This window comes from Ailuropoda melanoleuca, chromosome 2 (genome assembly GCF_002007445.2).
Source record: "Ailuropoda melanoleuca isolate Jingjing chromosome 2, ASM200744v2, whole genome shotgun sequence".
NCBI classification, from domain to species: domain Eukaryota; kingdom Metazoa; phylum Chordata; class Mammalia; order Carnivora; family Ursidae; genus Ailuropoda; species Ailuropoda melanoleuca.
In genome coordinates, this window is record NC_048219.1 from 188,116,243 (window position 1) to 188,130,072 (window position 13,830).

Below are 13,830 nucleotides of genomic sequence, written 5' to 3' on the forward strand. Positions count from 1 at the left end.
TTTTCAAAATGGAAATAATTTTTTGAATTGTAAAAATAATATATGTTCGCTGTAAAAACAAGAGACAATACAAAAGTTATGAAGAATATAAACATTGCCATGATCTAGACTGTCACCCTCACACAAGATAATTAAGGTATATACCCTTCCAGAGTTTTTCCCTGTAAATATGTTTTTAAACAAAAATAGAACACAAACATGCTGTTTGTAACCAGATTTTTTTAAAACTTAATACTCTGTGGATGTTTTTTCACATCAATAGACAAGAACTAATCATTATTTACTCCATAGTCTACTGCATGGATTTACTACATAAGTCAATAAATCCCCCAATTGATGGACACTTAATTTAGTTTTATTATGGAAATACTGTACACATTTCATTTCACATTTTCCAGTTATTCCTCAGGATCAATCTCTAGAAGGAAAATTACAGAATCAAAGGACTCACACCATCTTAGGTCTTTGATATACATACAAAAATGTTCTCCAGGAAGGTTGTTAGAATGTCCAGCTATATCAACAATGTAAACACCCACCTCCTTATGCTTTTACCAATTCTGGATATAGCTATTCTTTTACAATTTTGCCTATCCCATTTTAATTTACATTCTGCTCACTACGAGTGCTGCTGCGTATTTGTCACTTTTAATTAGTATTTGCTTTTTTTAAATTAATTAGTATTTGCTTTTTTATTTATTTGTATTTGCTTATTTTGTATTAGTGCCTATTTTTGTTTTCCTTTGAAGGACCTAATCACATCTTTGCTCATTTTCTATTAGGGTGTTTAAGAAATCTTTACAAATCAGTAAGAAAATGTATAGATTACAGAAATTATGGGTCATATGTTTTGACAAATGTTTCCCATTTATAATACAAATATTCCTCATTCAAGGAAAAATATTCATAAAATTTTAAATGTAGAGAAATAGTAAAGAGGAATGCTTTTAATATACAAAATAAGAAATTTTGTAAGTAAGGAACTTTCAGGCTGTGGTAAATGGTAATCACGATTATTAAAGGAAGAAACTAAACAGTGATCTTGGGTAATAGTTCTAAGAAGACAAAGAAAATTGTTGCTTAAATAAATATTTTGGAAATATTTTCATAACTAGGCCAAAAAATCTATATTGAAAACATTCTGAGCCAAAATAATGTGTTAATATATTTAAACGAACTTACTTTTACTGCTGGCAAGTAGAGGAATGAATGTGGTATTTGTGATCGTTCTCTCTACTTGCGAGCCTGTTTGGAATGAAAATTGTGATCAGCCTCTAATGGATTCTTAGCAACCTACTGACGGGGGACTTGCAGAGCCCTAACAGTGCCTAGTTCACCTCACCCTATTCCCAGCTCTGCCTACTGGAAACAGAACCAAACACAGAGGAAAAAGTAACTGATTTTGAATAACCAGGCTAAATCTAAACATCCAGATAAATATGACCCTCTCCAGGTGTTTTTAGAGTCTACGGTTTTTCTAAAAATGCTGACATTGCCCAAAACCTTTTTAAACTATTGCTTTGGAATTGGGTTTATCAGCCAAACCAGGAAATAGGTCTCATCCCTTTATACCCAAGACCGACGGCATGCTCAAGATATTTGGCTCCACAGAAGACATCCAGATGAGTGAGACATAGACCTCGGTCTCAAACACAGAACTTTATCTGGTGGCAGAAAATAAGGCAAATACATAGATTAATTATAATATTGGACAGAATAAGTGCCATAAGAGATGACAAGAAGTGATTCAAAAGTTGGAGGCTTCAGGAAATAATTATGAAAGAAGGAATATTTTAGGTGGTCCTTTAAGGGCAATTAGGATTTCAAGAAGCAGAAGGTGGCCAGAAGCAGGATGGCATTCCAGGTGGCAGGAATTATGGATAAGGGTAAGTAGTTAAGAAAGCATCAAGTAATCTCAGAGAAAAATTAATGGTCAAGAATATGTAGAGTATAAGAACATACATGGAATACATAGGAATATATGGAATATATATATTCTCTGTATATGTAAACATCGCATGTGCATACATACACAAACATGGTGGTAGATAAAGTGGTATTGTAGGAGTTAGGGCCATATTAGGTAGAGTTTCCAATACCAGGTTGAACTTGTATTTCATTGGCTGATATAAGAGCAGTGAAAATTCTGACAAGAGTAGAATGATCATATAAACAGTAACCTAGAAGATCCAGTATTTTATATACTGCCCTTGCCAGGCTATTTCATAATTTCAAGTGTTTTTAAAAATTACTGGATTGCTGTTATGGACTTTTGAATTGTAGAGAACTATAAATCATCAATTTCTTTTAAACCTGAGGCTTCAAATTTGAGATGTCACAATTTGTAAAACTAGGTTCTTTGTGGATCCAACCTCTGGTAAGAATTAGAGGAGAAAAATGATTGGAGCTGGGGAGGCCAGGTAAAAGGTTATTAGCCCAGATGATGGGTAGTGATTTAGCAGTGGTAACAGAACAGACAGAGAAAGTGGAGAGTTGGCATTGAGGTGGGGGAATTTAAAGGATGGGGGCTTGAGAAACAGCGAAAGATGACTTCAGAATTTTGAAACTTGATGACTGGAAAAATAATCTTGTCATTAACTGGAAAAAAAAATCAGGAGAAGGTATCTGGATTGGGAAGGAGAAAATTTGAGTTTGAAACCCTGTTGGGATCGAAACTGCAAAGGGACACTTATGAAGAACTGCCTAATACTAAGCACAACAGGATGAGACTAAATGGATGTGTTATTTAAATTTATATGCCACCTTTTGCCCACAAAAGATTTGAGGTAATTACGGGTGCAAAGATAGTCAATGATGGATTGAATCATAAACAGGAATGTCCACATTAATGATGGAAGGAAGACCCTGCATAAAGCTTTATCACAAAAAACAAGGGGGCAGAATACGTAGGTAAGGCAGAGAAAAAGCCTTTTTTTTTTTTTTTCTTTGAGAATCTACTACCCATGTTTGGTGATTTCATGTACCACGCTGACTCTTTCAACAGATCAAATGATTCAGGAAGATTAAGGGTGATCAGAATTAAGGGAGAAGTCTTTGGATCTGGCAACTGGTTCACAAGTAATTAAGAAGTGGAGGGTGCCGGTGGAAGCAGCAGGGCGCTCATTTCTACAAGTCTTGGTTATGGATGGCTTACCCAGCTTGGTCTTTCTACCTTCCCCCAAAAGGTTGGTTTGGAATGACTCATCATTCCTAAAATCTATTTATTCTTACACAAGGATAATTTGCCACCATTAAGAAGGGACCCAAGAACATAATTCTCAAAATATTTCCCAAATTATTTTGAAGAATGGTAACCTCTCTGGGATATCTTTAGATTCTACAGAAGTACCCACTCATGTGTATGTCTTTGTTCGGCTGTTTAAAATCCAGGCATACAAAATACCCCGCGACCTGGCTTCAGTCCGTCCCAACGTTGGGGAGCACAGTACTCAGTTTCCCACACAAAGTTAGGTTGGTGGTTAGATCCAGAGAGGGCTCTCCCGAAGCTAAACAAGGCTGCTAACTACTAACTTCTCTTTTTCCAGCATTCTCATATTGAGGGATTAGTGGAGCCAGTCAGGGCAGGGGGTCACTGTTAAGGAAGACATCTAATAATTAGAGGGCTCGACCAGTAATCCAAATTGGCGTTATCAACGGCAGAGCTGGTGAAGTATTCAGAGTATTAGGTCTCCCGCAGCAGAGATTTTAATGCAAATAGTCCTGAAAAATAGTCATGTTAACTGGCTATCTAAGGTTTACCTTGTAAACACGTGGGTCTTACAGATCACGAACTCTAATAAGTTCAAGCGTGAACCAAACTCATAACCACAGAAGCGTTGCTGCCCGAGACTGCCCTCAACAAAGATGTCCCCATATTGCCGTCGCCCTGCCCCCGCTCCTGTGCGTGAGCCTCACGTCCGCCCTTCCCTGCGTCACATGACTACGAACCTGCCTCAGCTACGGCTCCCGGCAAGGGCCAGCCCCGGCCGTTCTCCCGTCTCTGCCGGCCCTCTGCGGGCCGTTCCGGCCGGTTCTTTGCCCGGGCGCCTCAGTGCGCTCGGCCAACGGCCTTTGGGAGCGCCCACCCGAACGCCCCGGGAGCCGGCGGCGCCGGGGACCCACCCTCCAGCGGGTCCAGAGGTGAGTAATTATGCCTTCCCGACCCGGGACCGGCGGCCCGAACCGGCCTCCAGGCCTAGCGCCGCGGCCGTGACCCTCCGGCCGACGGAGGGACCCGCGGTGGCCCCGGCCCGTCCATGGTGTCGCCGCGAGTCCCGACCCTCGGGCTCTGGCCTTTCCTCCTCCTCAGGACCTTGCCGCCTCCTCGGTCCCTGAGGAGAGCAGCACACGCTCCTGTGAACGTTTTGGGGTTAACCTGCTCCCACCTTTCTAGTTCGGGGTCTCATTTTGACAGTCGGGGGGGGGGGCGGAGTTGGGAAGCACTGGGGACGTCCTGAGAGCTTGAACGCGGAGCTTTGCTGGGGGTTTTCCCTCATCCTTCCGGGCCGAGGTCCTGGCCCCTTTCAGAATGACCTTGGACCAGACGCCAGCCGGCTTGACAAGTAGTTTGGTTTTTTGTTTTTACTTTGTGGGAAATACGTGTTCGGAAAGGAAGGCTTTGCTGCAAGCCGGTCGGCCGCGGGAGGCCCCAGGTCGGGTGGGTCTGTAAGCATACTTGCTCCCAGGTGTGAATGCTGGGAGTTAGTTGCTCCTCGGGTTTCCTTCCAGAAGCTGGGAGGCCGGAGGAGGAAAGCTCGGGCACCCGTCCGTCCGCCGAGCCTCTGACCTTCGCCTGCAGGACGAGGACCCTTGGATGGTGCAGGAACACCCTGGGCCACGTCCTACAGCGTTAGAGTAAGGGGCGCTCTCTAGGTGTGAGGACCCTTTCCAAGTGGTGACATCTTTTCAGGGCAGAGCCAGTTATATTCAGGTCTCCCATCCACTGAGAGACGTGACCTGAAGGACCTTAAATGTTTTCTCTCCCTAGATGAAAAACATTTGTTTCTGTGTCAGTTTCGTCGGCTGAGATCCCACAGGAAAAACCCTCAGGAAAATGGATTTGGAAAGAATTAGAATGACTTAGTTGTACTTAGTTTAGTAGTCTTCTCCCCGTGTAATTAAATTACGTGTAGGACCTGCTATCTTTTTGGTTTCAAACACTTGGGAATTGGTTTTGCTATTCTTTCCAAAAGGAAATTGTGTGTTCTATCCCTTCCTGTCTGATAGGGCTGCCTCCTTTTAGGATTACAAAGTTTAGCAGTTGCTTTCCTCCCTTCTGTTCAAACTTGCTTTCTGTGGATTCATAACCTTATTTTAAAATTTGTGGATTTCTGTTTTTTATGTTTTGGGTGACTTTTCTTTCAAAACTACAATTAATCCTGGCTTGCTACACCCTGATTTGCCAGTGCACCAAATTTTTAAGTATAGTTGCTAGGAAAGAGAACAGAAACAGGGTGACCTATATAAAAACCTTGAACTAGGACTACGCAATAAGTGATAAAGAACCGGACCTTTTTTTTTTTTTTTTTTTTTTTAGAATTGGAGAGTTATGTAAATCTTTGCAACCACAATCAATTTGACCCAAGTTGTTTCTGCGACTTCCAGGACTATTTCTCTGGGTTCCAGTATTGTAATATAGAAAATAAGAAAGTCAAGCTTGAATCATTGTGTCCCAAATTTTGGACACTTTCCAGAAGTGGAATTAGACTTGATTCTAGATAGTATATAGATAGGGTTTTTTTTTTTTTCAGTTATGTTTTTGTTACATGTATTTCTGTATTTATGGTTTAAGGTAGTGATGTAAAGTTTCCTTTTAAAATACATTTAAGATGTTTAAAAGTTGAGTTAAAAAATTAAATTTAGGTAAGTAAATGCACTGTGGGAGTGTGGGAAATACTATAAAACTGGTAAATTATTGTTGTTAGGGAGCTCGGAGGCTTAGAAATTAGAGGTCTAAGATCATCTGTGATTCCGAGAGAGATTTTGTCTCCTTAATTATATGACAGAGAATCATGTACTGGTTGCCTAGTAGATTCTAATGGCAGAATCTCTGGAATTAATATCTTAACTCCAAATGAAAAGTTTATTTTATGTTTTGCCAAAAGATAATACCAGAAATGCTACAGTTTAATGAGGGAGGAAAAAAGATAGATTCTGATCTAATTAGGACAGTATAATGTTCTATCTTAGAAAAGTGCCATTTTTTAAATTTAAGTAGCTCAAATAGGCTACAGGAGAATTTGGCTTTTTCTAGAAGTTGTCTTTTCAGCATCTATCTTTATGATCTAAGTCTGTGATATTTACAGACAGAGAGATTCTCACAAGACAAGATGTTGCTATAGAATGAAATTTTGACACTCATGGGATGTATTGGTAGAAAGTCAATAAAAAGATTGAAATGCAGTAAATGGAGTGGGGAGAATAGCACATTTCAGGGAGATAATGTTCTGATTGTGTCCCTTGTTTATTATTAAAACTTCAATTTATAATGTCCCAAGGCTATAATTGTTTAGAGATACCTCTTTTCAGTATCATATCTGAATATAAGCTTTTGTTGTGCTTCATCTACACACAAGTATTGGAAGAGTTTCTCCTTTAGAAAGAGGCACAAAAATTATAATAGAGATTGCCTGTGGGGACCTAGGTGGTTATAGAATAGGGTTTAATGGGACACTGTGTTTTCTCTGAATGTTCTTGTGTGCTTTGTACCATGTGCATATATTACTGGTTCGAATTCAAATACTGAATGAAAGTTGTGAATAAAATAAATATGAAATTAAAGTAAGTATTGCGTGAAAATTGCTGAATGAAAATTTAGCCAAAATGCATCTGTTCCTCCATATACACACAAGTATTGAGTCTTTCAAAACTTAAATTTTTCATCTGTCACATCTTTCTAAGTTCAATTCAGAAATGATGACAGTTCCTTATTTTATCTTGGATTAACTAATGAATGGTTGTAGGTCCCTGTCTATGGGACTAAAATTGGTAGTAAGCTTGTTAATTTTTTCTTTCTGTATTGTATTGGTTTCTTAATGTAAGGTTGTGTATCTTTGGTGACATCATTTAGAGGATTGCCAGCAATGAATCCCTAATGTTGGTATCATGTAGGTTTTCAATTAGCTCCTGTTTTTCTCCCCTAGGGACAAAAGTGGCTCTAAATCCAGCACAGGCACATTGAAGCAAGTTAAAGGATTTAATATGAAGCACAGAAGCAGATAGTGCCAAATAGCAAGCCATAGTTGGTACACATTTGTGAGTAAAAATTTTGTCTTTTTGGCTCTATTTTCTTAGTCTTTAAACCCATCTGCATGCCAGATCCTTAAAATTCACACATTTTGGTAAAGAATAGAGGAAGCAATTTAACAGTCATAATTAACCAGTTGTCAGGGCATAGCACTCTGAGCAACCTTCAAGAACTCTCCTAAGCATTTGATTGAGGTAGTTTAAGGGTCATAACACATCTCTGACATGGAGTTTAGGAAATATCCCAGGTATGACTCACCTTTATACCATCTTTACTTTTTATTGCCCTTGATTTGTATATAATGTCTTTTGCAGAAAATTCAGTGCAGTTTGGCTTTTGAAGGCATTTCCTTTTAAGGAAACCATTTCTTATATATCATTTTTTTAGGCTACGTCAGATCATGATTTCTTCATTTGTATTGGACTTAAGCCTTAAAAAAGAAAAGGACTCTTTTCCGCCTTCAGAATATAACGATTAAAGGAGTCTTATGGCAAATGTTTTTTTTTTCTTATTTTACTGTGACTTCATATTTTTATATACATTTGATTATCCTGTTTGGAAAATAATAAAATAGTGATTGTGTGTAAAAGCACCTTTATGATTTTTGAGGTATAGAATAACTCTGTAGGAGAAATCTGAAAATTGGTTTGTAAATCAAGTCTTAGAAGATAATTTTAAGTAGATACTTGCTTTTATTCATGGTTTTTTAAATAAATGAATTGTTAAAATACTGATTTTTATTCTTTCTTTTTTACAGTTGGAAAAGCAGTGTCCGTGTTGTTATGTACACCTCCCAAAAAGTTCAGATCTGTAGGGGAATTGTTGTATAAAGTAAACTCAACTGCAGGGTAGCAGTATCTTAATAGCTGTTCTAGACGTGTATTTACTGTATTAAAAATGAGTAAAAGAACAAGCAGAGACACACCAGTAGGAAGGTCAGTGACATTTTATTCAGTTGAGCTGGTATTAGAGGCTTGAGAGATAGTGTCTGTAAAGCTGATTGCCATAGGCTAACCGTGCTCCTCTACGCTGCTTCCGCATTTGTATTTGGGGGTAGCTTCCATCTGCATTTTCCTGAAGCATGGATCCTTCTCTAATTTAGAAGGTTATTCAGTACATTTGTACTGACTTTCCCCTTGAAGGCATGTCATGCCTTTTAAAACTACACATGTAAATATGAAATTGAATACAGATTAATGTGAAGCTTCTAATCCCACAAAACGAATGCATACAGGAAGGATTTATTGCTACATATTCTGTATTTCGTGTTCATTGCATCTCAGTCACCAGGTATACATTCAGTAAGAGAAGCGTGAATTTGTATCTTGTGATTTGTCAGGGAACTACATTTTTAAAATAAATTTAGAATTAGCCTTATTTACTTTATGGATCTGATTTTCATCATTAAAAGGTTTTATTTTTTTCATGCATGACAGCAATTCCTAATTTCATTTTTATAAAATTCTAACAGCTTTCCCTCAAATTATTAACTAGGAAATTTTAAGTTTTATTTCATTCATTTTTGAATTATAAACAGCATGCATAGCTATGTAGAGAGAAAGAGAGTGTGTATGTGTGTGTACATTTGTTTTGTGGTTATACAATAATTTAAAAATTTGCTCTTAACCAATATCCTCAGGGTGCCATTTCAGCTGATAAGTGAGAAGGCATTATGTTGAAGAAAATGTTTTCTTCAGTCTTTTGCTTTTCCTTTGTATGTATTCAGTACTCATAAATGAGAGTCTCCTTTTGCGCTTCCTGCAAGGTATCGTCTTCTAATTTCACTACTTTAGAGAAAACTGAAATTTTAACAGTCACCCCGTCTTTAAATTTTTTCCCACAGGGTGAGTGGGGCAGCATTTCCTTCTCCCACTGCTGCTGAGATGGCGGAGATTAGTCGAATTCAGTATGAAATGGAATACACCGAAGGTATTAGTCAGCAAATGAGGGTCCCGGAGAAGTTAAAGGTAGCACCACCAAACGCTGACCTGGAACAAGGATTCCAAGAAGGAGTTCCAAATGCTAGTGTCATTATGCAGGTTCCAGAAAGGATTGTTGTAGCAGGTATTTTATGTTTGTTTAGAAAGTTTCCTGATAAATCTTTGTTTTATGTATTTTTATGAAAACTTCTGGGTTTTTCAAAATAATATTTAGAAAAGGGGATGGGAAATATAACTTTACATTATTTTCAGAAGTTTTATTATAATTGTCTGAAATTTCAAAGAGTGTTTTCTAATAATTCAACTAATTGAGACATAATTTACATACATTAAAATATGTGTAATTTTTTAAATATGAAGCTTGATGAGTTTTGACAAATACATATACTCCTGTGACCTTCCACCACAGTCTAGGTATGGAACATTTTTATTACCCGGAAAGATTCCCTCGTGCCCCATCTCCTTTAGTTCCTCCCCCTCAATTCCAGGCAACCATAATCTCCTTTCTAAAACCAGAGACTAGATTCATCTTTTCTAGAGTTTCATATAAATGGAACGATACAGTTTTATACTCTTGGGTCTGACTTTTGCTTAGTGTAATGTTTTTTGAAATTCTTTCGTGTTCTTGCTTGTATCAATTGTTCATTCCATTTTATTGCTGAGTCGTATTCCACTATGTGCATATACCACAATTTGTGAATTCACCTATTGATGGAGATTTGGGTTGTTTCCTGTTTAGGGCTGTTAGGAATAAAGCTTCATTAAAGTACAAGTTCTTGTAGGGTGTGTGTTTTCATATTTCTAGATTATACCATAAGTTATGTTTAACTTTATGAAAAACTGTCAAGCTGCTTTTGAAATTGATTGTACCTGTTATGTTCCCATCAGTGGTGTATGAGAGTTTCCATTGCTCCACATGCTTGTCAACACTTTGTACTGTCAGTCTTTAAAATTAGTCATTCTAGGGGGTGTGTAGTGGCAGATACATTTTAATAAAACCACTATCTTTTTAAAGCCTCCCTCCTTTTTATTTTTTTATTCCTAGGAAATAATGAAGACATTCCATTTTCAAGACCAGCAGATCTTGACCTTATTCAGTCAACTCCCTTTAAACCTCTGGCACTAAAAACACCACCTCGTGTGCTTACACTAAGTGAAAGACCACTAGATTTTCTGGATTTAGAAAGACCTCCTCCAACCCCTCAAAATGAAGAAGTAAGTAGAGTTTTAATGTCAACTGAATTTGAAATAATATAGACAAAAGCGAAAGGTAAAGAGGATTGAAAGCTATAAATCCTACATTGGCAATATGTAATGAAAGCCTTCCACATGGACCATTGCTTACTATAAATTCTGGTATATAGATACCCCAAATAAGATATTATGCTATTTTTTTAAAATTTAAATGTTATGTTTCAGGAAAATGGAAGTTTTGTGGAAATCATTAACATTCACATGGTCTAGAAAGAAGAGCTTTTATGGCTGGGAGTTACACCTTAAGCAGTACTGAAAGAGTTGGGAAGTATAGCATAGAAAATGCATCACTTTGTTACAAAAGAAATCTGGCAAACAGGACAAAGAAAGCTCTTTTTTTCCTTGATACTTCCTAGTCTTCCCTGCTTGCTAAAAAGCCCGACTAAGTTAATGTACCTTGTAACATTAATAGCCCTGTTGACCTAAATATGGCAGCATGGACTAATGAGGTGTTAGTAGCAAAGTTCACATCTTGCCTCTCTCATTGATTCAGGGCCAATCTTGTAAAATTTCTTTTCTGTGATGATTCTTAGAGTTGTAGCTTTTACCCTGTAGCTTCTGAACTTCTGTGTTGTGATGAAGCTAGTATAAGACACTTGGCAAACATATGTTTTTATTGATAGTGGAACTGCCTGTGTGTCATTGTTCATGTTAGTCCTTTCCAACGACGGTAAAGTATCCAAATCACCCAGGGGAGTGCAGTGTCCTAGTACCAGGGAAGGCCTTTTCTTAGGTTGGAAGTTTCTGCTGAGGTAACTGAGATAATGTAGGTGCCAGTTTGGACATTCTGGATATATTCTTGGTGAAAAACACTAAATTTAGTGTTCACATGGTGAAAAGGCACTGAGATACTTATAGAATTGCATTTATTTAACAAACATTCTCTGAGCTTTTGTGTAAGACCCTGTGTGGCAAGGTAGAGTTCCTGCATGGTGGCATGAGTGAGGGAGAGACACCAATACACACAGAAGATCCCAAGTTCTTAACAGCAAAGAATAATGAAAGGTATGAGACTCATCACGCAAGATGAGCGGTATCACAGCATGCTTTCAGTTAGAGGCCCTGCTTCCTGGCCCCGCAAAAGTTCCCAGTGGAAATTACTGCGGTGGATAATAATGTCTTGGAGTGAGGATTCTACCAGGGGAGAAACCCTCCCTGTAATATTCTTCAAGTTTTGTTTTCCTCTTGATCTTTCTGCTCCCACTATTTTAGATACTTAACTGCCTACTTGGTGAGCATAACTGATTGAAAACAAGTCAGGCACTTTCTTGAGTGATTACTTTTAAGAAAAAAAGTTTACCGGGATTGCCATCAGTAGACCCATGAGGCTTACTCCTGCAGTAGTAGGGGTACATTTAGTCAAATGTGATAAATGCCCAAAGTATGTAGCACTGGAGTGAAAAACTTAAGCTGAGAGTGAGACCTAATTTTGAAGGCCTTCTTTGCTACTTACTAATGATATAACCTTGGGTAACTTATTTAACAATTCCAAGGCTCATCTCTAAAAGAAAGATAAGAATAATGCCAAGTGCTTGAGATTATGTGAGAATTAACTATAATAATGCATGCAGTGTATTTAGCACATGTTCTAATTTATGTTAAAAGCTTGTATGTTTAAATATTATTGTTATAAAAGTTAAGATCCTGTGGCAGGAGCCAAATCGTGAGATGCAAGACAGGAGTTTCAGAGATTAGTACTGGCTGCCTGTTGAAAGGAAAGCAAAGATGATGATCTGTACTTCAAGTCCATGGAAGGGTCCGGCAGCCTTCAACACAATCGACCTCTTGATCAGAGGAGAAAGGAAAAAGAACCGGAGTCCTAGTTGCTTCTAGAAGATGGATTGAAAGAGGAGGGCAGTAAGGCCCTGAGGGCTGCACTGATGATTCATTCAGATGCTAGTCAGAACCCAAGTGAGATCCCCTGAATCACTGACTCTGTAGTAGTTATTTTACAGCATATGCCAAGGTTTCTCAACCTCGGCACTGTTGACATTTTGGACTGGATAATTCTTTGTTGTGGTAAAGGCTATCCTTTTGCATTGTAGAATGTTTAACATCATTCTTGATCTTTGTGTAGTAGATAGCAGTGGAATCCTCCAAATCATGAAAATCAAAAATGTCTCTAGTAGTTAAAAAAGGTGGAAATAACCTCTGTGTCCATCAGCTGAAGAATAGATACACCAAAAGTGGTGTATCCATATAGTGGATTATTATTCAGCCATACTAAGGAATGAAGTACTTACACATTATACAACATGGATGAACCTTCAAAACATTATGCTGCATCAAAGAAGCCAGACAGAAAAGGCCATATATTTGATGATTCCACTTACATGAAATATCCAGAATAGGCAAATCCATAGAGACAGAAAGCAGATTACTGGTTGCCAGCAAATTGAGGGAAAGGGGAATTGGGAATGACCGCTTAATCATTATAGGATTTCCTTTTGGGGTGATAAAAATGTTTTGGAGCTAGGTAGAGGTGATGGTTACACGTTTGAATGCATCAAATTCACTGTATTGTATAGTAGTTTAAAATGGTGAATTTTATGTTATGTGTAGTTTATCACAATAAAAAGAAAGGAAAAATTCTCTCCATTCATTGCCAAATATCCCCTTGAGGGCAAAATCACCCCTAGTTGAGAACCACTGGCCTATGGCAAGAAAGGAGACTATAAGAATGTGGCTTCTGAAGAAGGCTATAGAAGTTAATGTCTAAAATGTTGTCTGATACAAGGAATAAGTTTGCAGAAAGTAACTGCACTTGAATTCCTAAACTGGCTTGAAGAACCCAAGGGAACCCATGGAGAGGGCTTAAAGCATGAAGCAGATAATCCCCTCGCATAGACAGGATTTATAGAACCTGGAGGCTTGGCTGGTAGAGAGGAAGTTGATGAACCTTTTCAATATACCTAATCTGTACTTGGAAGGCAACACTGGGATATGACCCTCGCTTGATGATTCTACCTGCAGGAAGCTAATAGAGCAACTGAGTAATACACTGTCTGATCTGGGTAAGAAACTGCAAAATAACCAAATCATGACAGTTCTTAGTGTTCTTAGCATTGATTAGGCAGTATAAATGAGAAGGGGGGAATTGTAAGCCTATTATCAGACACAGAAGACCCTGAGACCTACGGAAGTGACCTGGAGCTGGGAAGCTTTCTCAGCTTCAGGACTGAGTACAAGTTTTTAAATGGGTAGTCAGTGCCATTTCCTTCTGAATGACATTTAAAAACCTTGAATTGTCAACTAGATTTCAATAAAGCTGGAAAAAAATTTTTTAAAAAATAAATGAAAACCTTGGACTGAAAAATCCATCACCATGACTGAACTAAAGGGTGGAAATTTTTAAAAGATAGTGTTCCTTATCACTTCAGGCTGTGTCCA

At 38.1% G+C, this 13,830-nt stretch overlaps 1 protein-coding gene across 15 annotated transcripts in view; it reads left to right on the plus strand.

Moving 5' to 3' along the window:
• The first annotated feature begins 3,943 nt into the window (after nt 1-3,943).
• Nucleotides 3,944-13,830, plus strand: part of MFF (mitochondrial fission factor) — a 30,783-nt gene continuing 20,896 nt past the window's right edge. For 3 of the 15 annotated variants that reach the window (XM_011225605.3, XM_011225606.3, XM_034655296.1), the window contains exons 1-5: nt 3,944-4,140; nt 7,143-7,254; nt 8,004-8,181; nt 9,090-9,310; nt 10,232-10,401. In XM_011225605.3, coding sequence (XP_011223907.1) covers nt 8,144-8,181; nt 9,090-9,310; nt 10,232-10,401 — 429 coding nt within the window. In that variant the 5' untranslated portion in view covers nt 3,944-4,140; nt 7,143-7,254; nt 8,004-8,143. Of the gene's footprint in view, nt 4,141-4,728; nt 4,855-7,142; nt 7,255-8,003; nt 8,182-9,089; nt 9,311-10,231; nt 10,402-13,830 lie in introns of all 15 variants that reach the window. The other 12 variants (XM_011225610.3, XM_002919718.4, XM_011225607.3 and 9 more) reach the window with 9 other exon arrangements.